General features: G+C 41.6%; 3 protein-coding genes across 6 annotated transcripts; all 3 read right to left on the reverse strand.

The window, feature by feature from the left end:
* Positions 1–1,142: 1,142 nt before the first annotated feature.
* LOC119016708 (ictacalcin-like) lies at positions 1,143–3,239 on the reverse strand. Its single transcript, XM_037092853.1, has 3 exons — positions 3,087–3,239; positions 1,665–1,810; positions 1,143–1,421 (listed from the first exon to the last, which is right to left on the reverse strand). Exons 2-3 carry the CDS (start codon positions 1,800–1,802, stop codon positions 1,278–1,280), a joined length of 282 nt encoding a protein of 93 aa, XP_036948748.1. The 5' UTR covers positions 1,803–1,810; positions 3,087–3,239; the 3' UTR covers positions 1,143–1,277.
* A 3,675-nt stretch (positions 3,240–6,914) lies between these two features.
* s100a10a (S100 calcium binding protein A10a) lies at positions 6,915–8,707 on the reverse strand. Of its 3 annotated transcripts, XM_037093650.1 has the most exons (4): positions 8,557–8,670; positions 7,520–7,684; positions 7,272–7,434; positions 6,915–7,167 (listed from the first exon to the last, which is right to left on the reverse strand). In XM_037093650.1, the coding sequence occupies exons 3-4, from the start codon at positions 7,410–7,412 to the stop codon at positions 7,006–7,008; spliced, it is 303 nt and encodes a 100-aa protein (XP_036949545.1). In that variant the 5' UTR covers positions 7,413–7,434; positions 7,520–7,684; positions 8,557–8,670; the 3' UTR covers positions 6,915–7,005. The 3 variants fall into 3 exon arrangements, with proteins under 3 accessions (XP_036949545.1, XP_036949544.1, XP_036949546.1); XM_037093649.1 differs by lacking the exon at positions 7,520–7,684 and having other exon boundaries at positions 8,557–8,707; XM_037093651.1 differs by lacking the exon at positions 7,520–7,684 and having other exon boundaries at positions 8,544–8,568.
* Positions 8,708–14,838: 6,131 nt separating this feature from the next.
* Positions 14,839–18,991, reverse strand: LOC119017165 (ictacalcin-like). 2 transcript variants are annotated; one of them, XR_005074352.1, is made up of 4 exons: positions 17,400–18,989; positions 16,850–16,897; positions 16,035–16,176; positions 14,839–15,825 (listed from the first exon to the last, which is right to left on the reverse strand). XR_005074352.1 is itself a non-coding variant. In XM_037093648.1 (4 exons), the coding sequence occupies exons 1-4, from the start codon at positions 18,965–18,967 to the stop codon at positions 15,691–15,693; spliced, it is 345 nt and encodes a 114-aa protein (XP_036949543.1). In that variant the 5' UTR covers positions 18,968–18,991; the 3' UTR covers positions 14,839–15,690. The 2 variants fall into 2 exon arrangements, 1 of the variants encoding a protein (XP_036949543.1); XM_037093648.1 differs by having other exon boundaries at positions 18,948–18,991.
* Between the last annotated feature and the right edge of the window lie 25 nt (positions 18,992–19,016).

Raw genomic sequence — 19,016 nt, forward strand, 5'->3', positions numbered from 1 at the left:
AACTCACAGGCTGCCAAGTCCCAGAGGCACATGATGATGATTACTCATTACAGGCAAAAAAATGTATGACGTGAAAAGAATATTAATGGTACGGGTTGTCATGGACTGGAGTCCAAAAAAGTCATTTAGATTAAAGAAACTAGAACAAATTAAAGTATCGAGTTGTTCATACTGTGAGCAACAGCATAAACTGCTTTATTGCTTGTGGTAATTCATTGAGGAATGTATCTATATAAATGCTAACAATTTCTGTGACCCCTCATCATGGCAGCCTGACATACACAGAGGGAAAGGCAGGGCGGCCAGGTCAGATCGCCAGCCTATCGCAGGGCTAACACACACAGACAGCTGCATCCACAGTCACACCTAAAGGCCATCTACAGTTTACAGTTCATGTCACCTGCGTGTCTTGGGTCTGTGCTGGCGTAGTGGGGCACCCATGGGAGCTGCACAGGAAGCTGCACAGAGGAAAGCACGAGCTATAAAAGTCCTGGCCAGCCGATGGATTTAAAATTTCATTTTGAGGGAAAGATCATGTTATTACTTCCCTTCAGAAGTTATTCAGTCGTGCTCCAAATAGAGCACTTTTAAAATGTGCTGTAACCTGCAGTTATATTTTTCATTTCCTGATTTTAGCCTTCTGTTGACCGTCTGCGGTGTGGCCTGATTGAGCCACGTGAGTCCACAACCCCCACCCATTGTCTTGTAAGTACCCAAACGTTGTTGTCGATATACTTAAATGCCAGTGAAGTGGACAGTCTGAGGAGGACTTTTTGATGATTTTAGCCTTGAAAAATATGCGTAGGGCTGCACAGTTAATAAAAATGTTATCGATAAATCACAAATATGACACCCTGGCACACACGACTTATTCACCAGATCCAGAAGAAAAAATGTTTGTTGGATACAAACTCCAGTAAATGTCACATCATCATCATGACATATGTTTTGTCAGTGAAAATGAAAACTGTGATGCAATAATTATCATTTCCCTTAACCACCTTAACCACTTCAATTGTTTTGGGTCAGCATTACTGAGACTTACTTAGACTATGACCCTGACAGTTATGCGCAACCACCTGCTGTCGTGACAAATATTTCCCCCCCGACAATGCAATAACACTCAAAGTGCACAAGTCAAGTGTGGTTTAAAGTTTATTTCATTGTGCGTTACAATATATCTGTTGTGACCTCATGTTAATTTAGTACGTAGTAATTAGTCATTCCTTCTTCAGAGCAGTGGTCATAGGGCGCTCCCCAAGCTTGCGCTTGGATTCCTATTTTTTCTTGGTGAAGAACTCGTGGCACGTCGTAGTGAGGCAGATGAACATCCTGCCAAACTCAGCGAAGTCCACAAGGTTGTCCTGGTTAGTGTCCAGGTCGCTGAAGATGCGGTCCACTGCTGCCTTGTCAGGGGCTTTCTGCATGCCAGAAGAGTGAAAAGTCTCAGTAAACACACATTATTCTGTTTTGTACGTGATTATTTTAGGGCCATCTTTTTTGTTGTTTAGTTCTCATTGATCATGAACCAAGAAATCAACTGTCTATCGAGAACGTTCACCCTCCTCTCCATACAGTGCACCACAAAACAGACGCACAGTAAGCCAGTGTGGAGATCCTGTTGGTTGTGCAGGGCTGAGACAGAAAGGTCAGAGGTCACTCACCCCCACCAGTTCTCCAAGTTCATTCTGCAGCAACTCTTTCAGCTCTGCCTTAGTCAGGGTGGTCGGGTCCCCCTCCCTGCCAGAGTATTTACAAAAGGTCGCGATGACGAGGGATATCGCCTTCTGCATGTCAGACATGGTGATAGCTGTTTAAAGAGGACGGAGAGAGAGAGAAAAAAGAGTTAAATATTGACACAACTTTTCCCCATGTCTCTGTGTTGGTTGCCATCAGTGAGTTTTTATATAGCGTGGTGGAAACTGTCCAGGTCAGACTGTCCCCCTGTTTGTTCTTTATACTTTCAGAAGAAAAGGATGGAGGATCATGCTCTAGGTCAGCACTGCTGTAGCTCCATCTAGAGGCAGAGTCCAGGTCTGTTGGCTCGCAGCAGTGCACACTTAAATGGATCATGGGGCATGTGGTCAGAGTGAATGTCAGCAAAGGACAGCATTTATATCCGCAACTTGAGGGCGTGGGTTCCATCGAAGGAAAGGGAAGACAAATCTGAGTAACGGATCTTTAAAAATCTGTGACTTGTATATTCATTTATTGTAATTATAAAAACAATATATTGGTAAAATGTGTCCATTGCATTCATTAAAGTCTCCTAAGCAGAGGCATCTTTGCTTTTTTCCCCTGCCCGTGTTTTTCTCAGAGTTTCCTGTGGAGCTGGAGATATAAATACACCCTGGGTTTCCACCAGGGCCCGGCCGCTCAGTTTTCCCCCTGTCACCGGTCTCTAACGCAGCATCTCTGCCGAGTGAAACAGGACATCGTTATGGCAACAGTGTAATCTCTCCAGGTAACTCAGTCGAACTAGATAAAGAAGCAGGTCAAGACTTGATTCCAGTCCCAGTAGTGACGTGGAAAGTCTGTTCTCTCAATGCTGTGTGTCTGAAAAGTGTTTTTTTTTCCACTGACACCATGAACCCAAGAGAGTCAGGCTGCTGCTCCCTGGGGTGAGGTAAGCTGAGGAAACTGGGGGGGTGTAAACAGATGGTAGTTTTGGGAGGAAGATGGCACAAAATTAAAACCATATCACTGTTTTACCACTGTTTGATTTGGTTGTAACTGAAAAATGAGGATGAAAGCTTGAAGATGCTAACTCCTGAATGTGCAATGCGTCAGTGGAGGGAGATTCCCGAATGAGAAACTGCAACTGCAAAACGGCTGATGCAGCTCTCACAAACAGTGAAGAGAAGCCACAGTTGGCTCAGAAACACAGAATGCACACACACAGAGCTGGTAACTCAACAGCTGTTTTTTTTTTTTGTTCTTGTTTTTTTTTTTCCAACACAGGTAAAACTCATTGAAAATGGCACTCAAAAAGTCAAAATCTCCTATGGGACAAAGTTTTGGCACACATTTTCAAGTTAGAAATTCAGACAACAAACAAGTCAACAATGTTTAGATTTTGCACTCACCAAAAGTGGAGATTTAAGGAGACCACACAGTGAAAGTCAGACGTGGAGGAGCTGCAGTGACGGAGAAATGGATGCAAAGGATGCTTTATACACCACCACACCCTTTATCCCTCCTTCCATAATGCTCCCTTCATCTCGAACTGCTTCTACTCCTCCCCCCCGGTGTCTTCTCACTTTTTTTTTCTCAAATCACTCTTGGTAAAAGTTTTTTTTTAAAAAGCACTGTATTTATGTATTGTTATCTAGAAAATCATCAGCCGCTGACCATTTTTCATACTGGTTGCAAGAAAAAAAAGAGTTGAAGTAGTGTGCTGTGACTTTAAGAGTCCTTTCTCAAAACAATAAGTGGACATTTTATTCCTCTTCATGCTTGTTACAGCTAAATAATGATTTATCCAACCTAGTCATGCAACAGTCTTTCACCCCCCCTTCCCACTCTCTGATGTACTATATCTGAGGACATTAAGTTAGCTGTTGCTTCCCTTGTTTCTTCTGTTCAAAGTATATCAACTTTAAAGGAAATTGTTTGGAGAAACTTCTGAAACCGCATTTATTTGCATTTCTCTCGTTCACTGAAGATGTTGGTCTGCAGGAAGAGGAAGAGGAAGGGAGGGATTATTACATGCTCTGAATCACACACAGTTATGTCATACACTTCCAAAAAAATCTGTTTTTAAAGAAGTTTTAAGTTGCCCCCCCCGCCCATAATACTAACTTTAATCCACATTTGTGCATGTGCGTTTTGAATCTCAGTCCCTCTTTCTTCTCTCTTTTTGAGTTTTGTCCTGCTGTGTGTGCTTCCATGCAACAGATCCCGTATACATTTGCACCAAATGTGGCGTCACTACTGCCTGGAATGATCCAAGACTACAGTCACGTACAGTATGTTTTAGGCTTGCATTTTGTTTAAGCCAAGCGTGCATCAGAGGACCCCATGATTGCATATTGTACCAACTCATTTCTGTTTTTATGTGTATATAATTGACCCTTTTTCTATTTTCATTTACTTGTTTGAGATGCACATGATGCTTAAACGAAGACGTTGGGCACAGCGACTCACTGAGCGTCGATTGTTATGGTCCTGAGTGGGTCCTCTCTTCTTTGCAATTTTGTGGTGGTGGAGGCTGTGACTCAGAGTCATGTCCCTGAAGCTCATGACTCATACTGCAGAGACCCAGAATCAGAGCCATTGAAATAATCAGCACTGTGGCAATTCTGTGCATTTGTTTGTGTGTGTGTGTGTGTGTGTGTGTGTGGTCCATATGACTTTGACTTAGGTATCAAAGGTCTTTTCCTGTCTCTCCTCTTCGAGGGTATAATTGTTTTAGTCTCTAATTAACAACTTCAGTCAAAGGCTGGTGAAGTACAGATCATAGGTTAGACGTCATGTCATTGTCTCCAACATTCATGTGCTCTTCGGCTGATTTTATGATGAAAACGGTCAAAAATACGTTTGTTTTCTGAGATCTGAGTCTGTTTTTCACTGTATGGAAACCATTAGTCAAAGATCTGTCTTCTTGAGCTCTCTCACCCAGATCCTACAGATTGGTTGCAGGAGTATCCATGGAGCCCATGACTCATAGAAATGATTTGCAATAGAGATGGAGCGGTCACATTATTGACTTCAAATCAAATGCTCATGGCAAACATTATGATAGCAGTTATTCTATTGTGCCATCTAGTGGTCAAACCGAAGTACATTGGAGAAAAAAAACAAAGAAGCAGAGTGTTCCCTTTCCTTTCCCCAAGTGAAACCCAAATGCCCCGAGCTACCACCACCAACACGTAAACCTAATGAACACAGTGTTGGCAAGTACATTTACTAAGGTACTGTATTTCAGGACACATTTGTACAAAAATGTACGCCTGGTAAACCAAGTTATCTGTTATTAGAGCCAAAGTACTGCAATGACTTAACTGATTAACCTATAAAACACTATTTCTGATCATCAGAACATTATTGAACATCAGAGCCAATAATCAGCTGACACTGAGTTTACAGTATACACATGTAAATATATGTGTAATTTACTGTTACTTGTACTTTTGATACATAAGTACATTCATTGCCAGATAATAACACTGTTTGTTTGAACTGAGAACTTTCCTTTACTTTTGTCTTCAGTTTTAAAACACTTTAGAACAATGATTCAAACGCATTAGGAATCGGAGCAGGGAACCTGAAACTGAAGTAACTAAAGGGAATTCCAACTGTGACATGCCAGTGGTAAAAAGGAAACAGAAATGAAGCACTTCAACATTTTTACAAGTTGCATCATCGGCTATACAAAGATCACAGCAGTCTGATTTCATTTCTCCATGGCAACAGCTCCAAACCGGATGTTGGAAGGGTTGAGAGGTTCACAACTTTGTCCTCCTCCACAGAGAGGTGCTGTTCTGCCTGCTGTGTGTGTGTGTACAGTGAAGGTGCGGCATGCATTAGTGAGCATGGGTCTGAAGTCACACCGACACACACCTTCGCTGTGTTGCAACTCAGGCATCTGAAAACTCTGAGAGTATTCACGATCCTTCCAGCTGACGACACAGTTCGTCACAGAAATCGCGATGAAGGTCCCTTACGCTGAGGGATCAAGCGTTGGCCCGCTCATTGACCTCACAGATCTGGTTTGTTGCTTCATACTTGGAGAGTTAACCGCCCTCACAGATAATGACTGTATTGTTTTGGACCACATGATGCATTTGTGCATCTACTCTGTGAGATTGAGAAAACAGTCAGGAGGAAAGGAGGAATTCCCGGCAGTAAACTCAGCTGTGGGTCACATGGGCGTGGTGGTTGTGTAACCTGAGGGGCGAATATGAACCACACACACACACACACACACACACACACACACACACACATACACACTCCGCCAGAGATTCGTAACCTAGCAACTTGAGTGTTTGCCCAGTAACCATGGACATTGGTAGGCCACAGAGCACCACCCTGCCCGAGGAGGAGTGTGCAGGGCTCATGAGGCATGTTTTCCCTCAGTCTAGCCTTCCAGGCAGGCCTACTTTAAGCATTAAAAGTTCTGCCTACTTCCTAAGGATTGGCACACCCTCACCGCAGCTGTGGTGTAAACTACATTGAGCTCCTATGTTATTTACGACTAAAACATTTGACTGATAGAGCTTGTCAGTAGCGGGGAAGAGGTGCTGCCTGAGAGACTCAAAAAGGAGTCTCTTTTCTGTTCAGGGAGAGTCAGGAGGAGGGGGTTATCCTGTTCAGTCTCAGTGGCGTTGGCCAGCTTTTGCCAGACGTGAAACACAATGAAAAGAATTTCATGGAAAAGCAGTGTTGACCTGATCCATTGTGCCCTTGTGAAATCAGGCCCTCCTCGTTATCGCTTGCTAAATGAAATCAAGTCGACCTGAGCGCAACAAACCTGACTCCATCGCAGAGCACCCTGTGACTCGATTTATCTGTTCATGAATTTAGATGGTTGCAGCACGAGATTCACAGGGAGGTGTGTTTGGTCCCGGAACATTCTGCAGATTCCTCGGATGAGTGATAAGCGCTTTATCAAGCAGAGAGGGAGCGGTTCATCTGCCCTTTCACACCCTTTGATGCATAAAATACAGGTGGGAATTACATCATCACACCTCATTCTAACGCCGGTGCGGTTGCCGGGGGAGTTCGCACACCGTGATCCCTTGGAATGGGCTTTGCCGGGGTGTGAAATTAGCGCAAACCAAAGGCCAGGAAAAGGCTATGATGTGGTGCCACCTTTACACAAGCAAAATCTCAAAGAGGCAGATGTGCCTTTATATTTAAATGAGAGTAAATGTGTGACAGCATGCAGAATAACAACTAGACACAACAGGTTTCAATTTCTTCAGCGTATTTAATGGACACAACTAACTTTACAAAAAATGAAAAAGCTTTGGGGTTTCTTCAAGTCTCCGCCTCTATCTTTTACTTCTTGCAGGCCTTCTTCATGTGCATCTGATAGCACTGCTCACAGGCAATGGAAAGTCCAACAACCAGAGAGACAAACTCCTCGAAGTCCACCTGGCCATCGCCATTGGTGTCCAGGTCCTTCATGATCTTGTCAACGGCGGCGGGGTCCTTCTGGGACTGTGTCAAAGAAAGGGGCACCGAGAGGAAAGCTTCGGGTTAAGTAATGTAATTCTGGACACTGTGATAATGCACTTCGCATGTTTGCCCAGGTCTCAACTCACCTTGAGGAAGTTGGACAGCTCGTTCTCCATCAACTCCCTGAGCTCTCGCCGGTTGAGCGTGCCGGTCTTGCCTTCCTTGGAGGCGTAACGATGGAACACCTTGATGAGCGACTCCATGGCTGTCTCCAGTTCCGAAGGCATGGTTGCTGAGGTGTTTTTTAGGCTGGAAAACAAAGTTCAAATAGATGGGAATTTGTTAAATCACACAGTTTAGCCCCATTGTATAAAGAACATGTTCTACTGGTGACCTTCTTTAAGGATCTGATGGGGCATGTGGGAGCTCAAAAGCCGGAGCTGATCCTCTCAGCGTGAACAGTAGCCTCTCCTCGCATGAATCAAATGCTGGATTGATGTATCAACAATCTGCCACCAAGTGCTCCATGTTTTGGGTAAAATAAAAGTAAGATTGTATCCTGCAATAGAGGGGAGATCCACTGTATTTGAAAAGGATTTGGTGTCCCCCACTGAAGGGGAAGCAACACTTGGCTCTTTGCTCCGACGCCCTTCCCACTGATGAGTAATGCTCATGAGAAGTGAGAGACAGCCTGCAATTAGGTAGTTAAAACAATCACAGAGCTCAGACAATGCTAGTCACACTGTGCCCTGGTGGCTGCAGAGTTGCAGCAGCTCAAACAAAAAAGAGAAGCGAGAGGGAAAATAAGGGGTTGTGTGTTATGTGTGTAAGAGGGAACGGAAAATCTTGAATGATGGAAAAAATGTGTCCCAGGCAAATGGTAGAATTCTATTCAGCAAATGTGTGGGGGGGGGGGCACTAAAGCAGCAGAGCACAAGTGTGTACATGCCCATCAACCAACCACACCCTCTGTAGTGTATCTATAGGTTAAGTGGACTCAACTGTGTTAACAATAGAAGATAGAGGGTCCTGAAAAGAGCAAAATATAGTATTTCTTATTAGTAGTATTTATTATTAGAACACTGTGTCATTAATCTTAAAATACCTGTTGAATAGAGTTAGTTCTACTTTGGTAAAAGCTGTGAAAGTGTGAGTTCAAAAAGAGGACAATCATATGAAAACAACACACTGCGTTCTTACACAACAGATGTATACATATCTAACAGCAGAGGAACTTCCCGTACAATAGGCTGCTTTAAAGAAATCTTTAACCACCCACATGCCTCCCCTCAGAAAAGTTTTGAATGGATGATAAAAGTAAATAATGCAATGTAATCCTTCCACACTTCCAACCAGCTGTGTCTGCGGGTTGTTGTTAGGCTTTTAAAATTCCTGACAAAGTTGAAGAGGAGCAGTACCGTTAGTTCTTACCGTTGCAGGGCTGTGACGTGGTCTGCAGAGGAAGAGTGGGAATGTTCAGAGGAATAAGGGCAGCAGAGGTTTTATAGTCAGGCGCCGCCCTGGCTGCTGTGTATGATGAGTCAAGCTGCGATATGGACCATGGACCCTGCAAGCTGGGCTGGACAGACTGTGATTCATGATATAAACCTCACATTAGGTTTGGGAGTTAAGACCACTTCTGTTCCTTCTTTAATAATGAGCCAAACAAGTAAAGCACACGACACATATCATTTACAACATGAATAGTTAATAAAATGCACAACATGTTAAACAGTTTCCTAATAGCTGTCAGTGTGATGTACAAAGAGCCTAGAGACCAGCGGTGGGAGTACTGACAAACTGCAGGACAACAAGTAAAAGTAGCCTAGCCTAGGCTACTTATCAATTATCGACATTGATTAATCTTATCAATCAACCCAACTAGTCATTTATTACGTATGTAGCTGCAAAACAGAAGTTAATGTAATAATCAATCAAGTATATAGCTACAAGTTAACTTAATCAAGTATATGGCTACTGGATAGGTAAACTTAATAATTAATTAAGTATATAGCTACAAGATAAGTTAACTTACTTAATACTTAATGGAGTATATAACTACAAGATAGGTAAACTTGATTAATAATTGATAAAGTATATGACTACAAGATAAGCAAACTGATGAATTAAGTATTGTTACACGATAAGTTGACTTAATCAACAATTAATTAAAGTTAAATTAAAGTTAAATACCCGAGTTTATTAACTATATATATATATTTTTTACTTTCAATTGAGTAGGCTACAGTTTACAAAAAGGAACATGAAAAGTATTTGTTCCTAAAAATACAACAAACAACAACACTTTTTTACCCATGTAGGTTACTTGTTAAGCGTTACTACCCACTCCTGGGCTAGCCTAATAATAACTGACAGGCTGCAGAGCAGAACATGTGACAATAACATGCTAGATAATTAATTATCATATCAAACTAAATGATCCTGTGTGCCATATGTCAGTTTCTGCCAGCTTTGACGCTGCTGGTATGCTGCAAGACAAGACCAGTCCCTGCAGCTGTTTGTGCAGTCTTTGAAGACTATGCTGAATGACATCATTAAGGGAAAGAAACACACACAGGATAGGTAGACGATTTACAGCCAATGAAGAGAGGCTGCTGGACGACTGAGAAACAAAACTTGATGAAGTTAATGAACAGGGCTCAGCGTAATCAGCAGCAAAGCCAATCACCATGCAAGACAAAGTCACTGATCTCAGTGATTGATATCAGTGACTGACACAAGTGATTGTATCTAGGCTAAAATGACAAAGTGCACAGCAGTTAGTACTGACTTTACAGTGTTGTCTTCCATATGGGGACTGCTTTAGTAATGCTGTATCTCTAACAGGACCAGGGAATGCAGACTGTAACTGAACAAAATACACGTCATTTCCAGCCCCCCTCCTCTTCCTCCCTTATAATGAATTAACATTTACTTCACTGTATTCATTTGATAATAGTCGTTACTAATCACTGTCCAGATACAGATGCCGTAAAAAAACAAAAAAAAACCAAAACAAATACATGATGATGTTACTATATCAATGACACTTAATTGATTCCCATGGGAGAATTCACAAGACAGCCAGCATATGTAAAAATAGATGAAAATTGGCTCCACGCTTACCAGCAGAAATAATAGTGATGAACCCATTAATGCATCAGTTCTCATAATCCATGATATAATATATATGATATACAATATTCTGAGATAGGTTACAAAAGGAGTACCTTTGCTTTTCCAGATTTAAATATATATAATCTAAGAGAAATGTATACTAAAAATATATCAAAATATTGCTGCTCATACTTGAGTACATAAGTTTACTGAAGTGAAAGATCTGAGAACTTCCTTCATTGTATAATGCAGTTTGGTCTGTTTGGTAAGTGGGTCCTCTTGTGGTCAAACGTTGATATTACAAACCAACACTGTGTCACCGGGGGAAACTGACTTTGTATGTTAAAATAAACACGCACATTAAAAGCCAAAGCTGTGATGATATTGTGACGGTGTTGATAATTGTTCTTGGTGTTAGTATTAACCGTCCCAATCGTTTGTGAACAGCTGTGAGTGCAACGTTCGACGTCTTTATGCTGTATCAAGGAAAAAAAAATGCAAAACTAAACAAGGCAAGAGATTTTTTTCTTCTTTTTTTTCAATTCACTCACAGACGTGGATCTGAACAGGTCAGAGAGTGGCCTTCTAGATGAAAGTCCACCCTGTGTGGACTCTCTCACTCACAGATACTGAACCCCAAACTGCTCCTGATGTGCTGGTTGGCACCTTCCATGGCAGCCACCGCCATCAGTGTGTGAGTGTATGAATTACTGTAAGCGGCTTTGGACAAAAGCCTCTGCTAGATGCCCTAAAATGTAAATGTAAATTTTAGTTTCTGCGTACTGTGCAGCCTGACTCCGATGTTATAGTGTGTGATTTAATTTGAAGCAAAAGTTCACACATTACTTACTCAAGGAGAAGTAAAGATGCTTATGTGTAAAAGACGGGGAGATGCCCTTAAAGTACAAAAGTAAAAAGTATCCATCCAGCCATTTTTGTGCAAAGTAAACTGAACCTTGTGGCATATTAATCTCATTCATCGACTGTAAAACTTAAAGGTGGAATCAGTTTTATTGATTATCGATAATTCCCCCCATATGCTTTAAAAACTAAAGTTACAAGCCTGTTTTGAAAATGAAGGGAGTAAAAGTAAAAGGTTGTAAGAAAAATTACCCACCGACATGGCTTTTTCAGGGGAGACACCGATGCAGATTATTTGAAATCAAGGCGACTGAAAACGGACATTTGGGGAAGGATATTCGTTTGCGGTAATAATGACAGTCTTTGTGTCAAAACATCGAACAACCAGGTATGAAAAAACCTGGGTTCAATTTACTCAAGTACTGCTCCTCAGTACAATCTTTCTCTTACTTTACTTTATTATTCCTACTTATTGTTTCTTCGTAAGTCAAACAACCATTATGGCATTCAATTGAATTCTAATCCACTACCTTCTCCTTTCGAGTGTGTCCCTCTTTTGAGAATGAGCTGTGGTTTCTCCACCTCCACGATACAAGAAACACACCTGGAATAACCTGCAGTAGTATTGTTCCCCTCCTTTAGTTAATCCGGCTGTAAGTGTTACAGGGCGAGAGCCAGTTTTGTCACGAATATTGTTCCCCTGCAGTACAGAAACACACAAAGTACACAGGGGTCTCACGGGAAAAGAGGTTTATTTCAACACATGCAACAATATCTGTTTTTGATCTTCATAACAGCAGTCGTGGACACCCTTTCCTCTTCACAAGAGGGCAGCTCTCCCCAAGGTGGCTCATTTGTCCTTGCTGGACGTCTTCTGCATTACATTAGCGAAGTCAATGAGCAGTTTGCCAAACTTCGTGAAGTTCATACCGGCTTCAATGTCGTCACCGAAGGATTCTAAGATCATGTTCACTTCTGTCTGGTCCTTGAGACTCTGCAGATGAAAAAAAAGTCTTAGCCAAAATGCAGACTGGTAACACGCAACTTTCAGACACACAGCTTTAGTTATGTGTCATTACTTGGAGTTTAGTTTTCAGCATTAGTGATCATAAAACAGGGAGGAGAAGCCACAGGGCAGGTGCTCAAGAACATCCATCATCCTCTCTCTATGAGTGCACCACGGTATGCATGTGCGGTAAGCCAGTGTTCATCCTGTATGTTGTGCAGGACTGAGACAGAGGGAAGTCAGAGGACACTCACCTCCATCCATGGAAGAAGTTCCCTCACAAACAGATCTGACATCTCTTTCATAGTCAGGGAGCCGGCGTCTCCGTCCATGCCAGCGTAGCCGTTGTAGCATTCGACAATGCTGCCCATAAGAGTCATAAGATCAGGCATGATGACGGCTGGTTTCAGAGGACAGAAAGAGATGCAAATTTTAATGCAAGGACTTTTTCCTCATGCCCTGCATTGGTTGTCCTCAGGGTGTTTATACATTGTGGTGAAATGAGGTCAGATCAGACTAAACCAATATTTTCCCCTTCATATCTCCAGATTACTGAAAAACAAACTGGAGAAGTTACTCCAGGATGATGCTCTCAGTCAAAGCTGCAGTCAAAAATCAACATTGTTGAAATGTTCTACTTACCAAAAAGGTGCTTTAAGGACATTAGAGAGTACAAGTCGGTCTAAGAGGAGCTCTAGTGACAGAGGACTCTGTAGAAAAGATGCTTTATAAGCCTGCACCATGTAACATTAAAACAAATTTGGAATTTATGGTGCAAATGAAAATGAACTAACTGAGCAACATGCTAGTTATTCTCCCACTGAGATAACAGATTTTGGGGAAAAAGAATGAATTTAGACTCAAAGAGCAGTGTAACAAAACAATCTTACAGACGGTTACAAGATTGAACCAGTCAGCAGCAGCGGAAGTGTAAGATTGCATGGTACCTGAGTTCAGTAACGTCAGATGCAGCAGAGGTGTTGTCCGGGTCGGTCAGGTGCCGAGGAGACGCAGTGAGGTCTCAGGTGAAGCTGTGTCGATGATCTCTGTTGACGGGCTTTTATACCCAAAGGTGGGGAGGAGGTTCAGACACCGACCAGTCGATCCAGATACACGAGGGTGTCACTTTGTGTTGAAACGTCCGGGGGACATAAAAGTGCTGAAGGAAAAAAAACCCTCATTTTTTGAGGCAATGTCATGAAGAGATGGTATGTGGTCAGAGGAGATAATTACAGCCCAGACTTGTTAGAGTATGTATGTGAATATAATACAGAGCTGGTCACATCTTTTATTCAGTGAACAATAACTGTTTTCCTGCAGTTGTTGCAGACTCTCGCTTATCCCATCCTAGCAACTTTAAATATTTTGCCCTGGGTACAAATTTTAGTTTACCCTCGAATCGACAGCAGCCGGTTTCAGCTGCAGGTGCCGATGGAGAACGAAGCATCCATTCTCGTTAGATAGCATTATCGATCATCTGTGACAATTTTGGCTTCGAAAGAAGCAATCGGGAACAAAACAGGCCATTTCAAAAAGAGATGGGGACATTTTCTGAAGCGTCCCCAGTGTAAATGACACCTGCGCTAATATGCAAAGCAAGAACAGCAACAGCATTCTGAGTGGAGTTTCCAGCAGAAGGTTGAAAGGAGTATGAATAGTCTGAAAGGTAGAAAAGAGACAAGGGGAGCAAAACATGGCTGCAGGCTGACGACTTGCATTGTTCACTAAAGGCTGGATGCTAAACTGCATTGCTTGAAAATTGTCTGGGAGCAGGTCCAGTTCTAGCCTGCTGCAGGATTGTACTAATGACAGGTGTACACCTTATTTCTTAAACATAGCATGTGCACATTAAAAGAATGCATTCCTTGACGGTGGTTAAACATATTTGCATTTAAACCTAGAAGTTACAGTCAAATAAGATACTGACACGATCAGTAGTACAATGTTTTCCTTTGTTGCCATGTTAATATGTCCATCTCTTTGGAAGAAAAAGAAAAGTGCCCAGTCAATAAGAAGCTTAGTTTCAAGTTGCTATACTATCTAACACCACAATGCACCCTTAAAAGACACAGGGCTCCCTCCTAGCCAGCTGGAGTCAAGTCCTCCAGTATGCAAAAGTGGTGGATATTTTCCAAACAACTTTGGTTGTCCAATTCTAAAATGTGTACAGGTTTGGACAGATAATACCGACGTCAATAACAAATTGTCATTATGATTATAATGAGGGGAAGAGGATGGAGAACAGGAATGTAGACTAACTGAATTTACCATAAAAATGAACCTAAAACGATCTTAGATCTCAAATGTTGAGTTTATATCTTAAAGACACTTGCTGGCACTCCCACACTCTGGTGTTTGAGGTATGCTGTCTAGCAAGTATTTATCATGGAGACAAGTGGTGAACACTGACATTTCTACATCAGCACATTGTGTGTGGCTACAGATGTAACTGCTTTTTAACAGTCATTCAACTGTAGCTACAATTTGGAGCTTTATTGTAAAGTTCAAATCAAAATGAGAGGTAAATTGAGTGAAAATGCAAAAATAGGCAGTCTGTATATATGTAATGTTACGGTGGCAAGGACTGCATCCAGAAGGAGGACATTAGCAGCTACTGATAATGAAAATAATTAATGTTTTCTATTTGTTTTCATGATCTGATGCGCGAGACACAGTTAGCATGAAAGGGACAAATCCAACCGAGCAACAGCAGACTGATGAAAACAAAGACATCTGTAGGACACGTTGCCTTGGTTGTTTTATTAAATCACATCAGGGTCCGGCTGCACAGCATGTAGAAACTCCAAGAAGAAAGTGCAGCGTGGATGAAGTGCAAAACTTCTAGGAAACACAAAAAACACTTTCTAACAAATCTTTTATTTCTACTCGCTAAACAACAATAGTTAATGACAGCTCAGACGTCGTTCCTCATCGGTGGCGCCCCTGAGGAGTCACGCCCCTTCTAGTTTCAATTTAGGGACTTTAATTCAGAAGTGTACGACAGTGAATGGAGAGAAACTAAAACATTTTTTTTGGATCCCGTCTGTGTTGTGCCATAAACTACATGTGTGAGGTTTGGCAATTTGGCAGTTTGGTTGTTTTTGACAGCCTAGCACAACCAGTTTTTCAAATGGATATTCACGACAAACACACCCGGCTGAGCCACTCCTAGTGCTTGCATGTTCAGGCAGACCGCAGAGTTCCCCGAATCTCGGACAACGACAAATGAAAATTGCAAGGAATAGCAGAGTATCTGACGTTTGGCAATGTGTCTGTTTTTGTTGATACCGGTCCATCTTTCTCTCATTGTATTAGTTAAAAAAATAATATTGAGGCCCAAGACGATTACCACTTTTGGTGTCTGAGGAAAAAAAGGTTTTATTTCCTGAGGTTAATGCAGCTGTAAGTCAGCAGTGTCACAAACATCGTTCCCATGACCTCCCGTAACACACAAGCGGCACAAGGGTCTCACAGGAAAAGAGGCTTATTTCAGGGAGCGTTACATTTCAATTTCTTGTTGGCACCTGTCATGGGAAGACAGCGCTCTATGCCGACCCTCTGTGGCGCTTGCACGCCTAGTTTCACATAAGCCAGAAATGACTGATCTTCAGGATCATCACAAAAAGGTCACAAAACTCATTGAAGTCCACGACGTTGTCCTTGTTGTCGTCCAGATCCTTGAAGATGTTGTCCAGTTTTTCTTTACCTTCACAACCCTGTGGGTGAGAAAAGTCTCAGCAAACATTCAGACACACACATTGTTCCTCTTTGTATGTGAATCTCTTGAGTCATGAGTCATAGTTTAGTGTTCAGCATCACTGACTATTAAATGTCTGAATGCACCACAGCACACGTGTACAGTAAGCCAGTGTTCATCGTGTTGGTTGTGCAGGACTGTGAGAGAGAGAGGTCAGAGGTCACTTACCTCCAGCTCCATTTTAAGTTCCTGCTGAAACAGCACTTTCAGCTCTTTCTTGGTAATGCTGTGTGCATCCCCGTCCTGGTTGGCATATTTATAGAAGAAGTCCTTAACAGTTTTCAAAGCCCCTTTTAGGTCATGATGATGGCTGGTTTAAGAGGACAGAAAGACAAAAAAAGAGTTAAATAGTCTGTTGATGCATGAATTTTCCCTCATGTCCTGCATTGGTGATTGTTATCAGCTGTCAAAAGTCTAAGTCTGTTAACTTGACTGGTGCACAGTGCAACAGATCATGTGACAGTGTGGTCACCACTGGAAGACTGAACAATCAAATTCAACACTCAGGCTATAAGTCTGCACACAATCTGAATGCCTACAGTCATGTAATTGTTGTCAGAAGGAATGTGGAGGGAGGAAGAGAGCACGAAACATGCGTCACATGATTGTAAAAGATAAGTAAAAATTAAGTTTTGGTGCTAAATTCTGAATGTTTTCAGAATCAGTAAAAGGACATTCCAGACTGAAGTTTGCCAAAATGAGCGACGTCTGTTGCAACTCCAGGTTTCACAATCATTCCAGCAAAGTCGCAGCTGGCTCAGAGACACAAAACACAGACAGAGCTGGTAACTTAACAGCTGTGTTTTACACAGATAATACTCATTATATTTACCATTTATCTAAAAGTTAAACTTTTTTTTTTCTTTTCTCGAGTTTTAGGATTTCAAATAATTTTCCTTCGGAAAAAGTTTTGGTGCATTGTTAAAACCATTAAATGACAAGAAACAACAAACAGATCACTGTTGTTCAGATTCTCTACTCACCAAAGGTGACTTGAGGAGGTTATCAGGTGAGCGTCAGTCTTGGAAGAGCTGCAGTGACGGAGCAATGGATGAAAACAATGCTTTATACACCTCCACACCTTTAACCCTCTCCATTTTTTTAAATTTTTTTTTAAATGGTTTTGTGTCGCAGCCAATCAAATCTGATTTGACTGGGTTACACCACTAGACTGACAGGTTTTTCTTTTGCACTCCATCCACACAGTACTTTCCTCAAGTTTGTACATGCTGTGCAGCCTTGACTGCACGGCATCTAATCTCAGCAGACACCTCTGCAACACAATGCATGATGTCTTTGACACAATGTCAACCATATTGTTCCCTCATGCTGTCTTTGTAATGTTAGTTCAGTTTATCCTACATGAACCACTGGCTAGTTTTCCAAACAATAGAAGCACAACAAAGCGAACCGGGTAATGCCTCAGTTTAAGCGCATTGTCATGACTTACATCATTAAAAAAAAATCTCTCCATCTCAAGATTAAACCACATGAGAAAGGTGCAATCAACAAACAGACAAACATATAACTCACCAGTGAAGTGTCTGGGTGTTTCAGTAGTGCAATAAACTCCAACAAGACTGTCTCGTCTTATTCCCAAATGTCCACTCGTTCGATTTCAGTAAAACATTTAGTCCACAACACAGTATTCTGCTAAATGCCCTAAATGTAAATGTAAGGATTCCCTACATAAATGGTGACAAAACAGAAGAAAACCCGCAGTCACAGTTACATTTTCCCCTCAACACCGGAGATCCTGACATGGCAGCCGTTTGATTGACAGCTCATTTGAGCAGATATGAGAATATATGACTGCCCTAGGTCCTACAACAGCCAAAGGGTGATCATTTAGTGAAGCGACTCTTTCTTCTTTCTCTTTTCTTGTGACCAACTCTCGCACCAACCTGCAGATCACTGATGCATCTTGTAGCCAGTGAGATTTCAAATCCACTTGTTTATAGTTTATTCATTTTTACAGCTACAAAACTGGAAATTATGCCAGTTTGTATAGTTTAATGTGACTCGCTCTTTCAGTCAGCTGTTATATGCTAAAGATAGTGTAAATAAGGAAATAAAGAACAATATTTTTTGCCAGTTACTCTCAAGCAGGGGTAGCTGAAGCTTATTTCCTTAGAGACAGATGTGTTCATTGTTCATTTTCAGTGATATTGTTGTCTAATTTGAACTTTGAGCCCACTGTGTTTTCCAATGAAGAGGGGCAGTAGCAGGTCATTTGCAGGCTTATTTTTGTATTAAAAAGGTCATACTATGGTTTTTTTTGTCTTTGCCTTTCCTTTATTGTGTTATGTAGCATTTGTGTGCATGTAAAAGGTCTGCAAAATGAAAAACCCAGAGTCCACACCAAAGGGAGTTACTCTCTCTCTCACAGAAAACACTGCTCCTGCACTGCCTGAAGTGCCGGGTTTGGAGTCGAGCCTTTACTTATATAACTTATGTGCGTCGCTGTATAACAGGTGCTATGTAAATAATTATTTTCATCTATTTATTATAAAATATATACACTTCAGTCAGTCAGCAGACAAACAGTCGCTAATGCTGTAGCTGCCTTATTTTAGATCACACTACCTTACTAGGCATGACCCACCCCACTCTGCCTCTGATTGGATACATCCTGTCTGTTGGGTAATGCTCATGAGAATAATGTGTTTTTAAAAAAAAATTAAAGTATGTTAATCTATTCCTCTAAGTCCCCCAAGTATAAGTAAAAAGTATGAACCCATAAATTAGCAGTATACGACTTCTTAAAAAAAAATTGGCAAGAAAAACAAAAATAATTCAGTTCATTTAAGGATAATTTTACATACATTTCCTGGAACAAGAAAAGCTTATGAATGTTTTAAACTCAAATTCTGGCCATATCTTGCACAGTGCCCCTTTAAGTCCAAGGCACTGAGCAGCATAGTGGCCATTTTTTTTTCACCTGGGACATTTTTAACTATCAGCAGTGTGGGGACGCATTAAACATATGTTGGCCAACAGTACGGCTTGATCACAGATCCGTGTTTGTTTTATAATGGAGGACTGGAACTAATTTCCCCTCCTGTGACATCAGGCTCTCACCCTGCTGTGTGCCACATCATTTGAAGGCATCCGGTGCGGGATGGGAAGGGTGGGGGGCGGGATGTCTGC

Source organism: Acanthopagrus latus, chromosome 3 (genome assembly GCF_904848185.1).
Source record: "Acanthopagrus latus isolate v.2019 chromosome 3, fAcaLat1.1, whole genome shotgun sequence".
NCBI lineage: Eukaryota > Metazoa > Chordata > Actinopteri > Spariformes > Sparidae > Acanthopagrus > Acanthopagrus latus.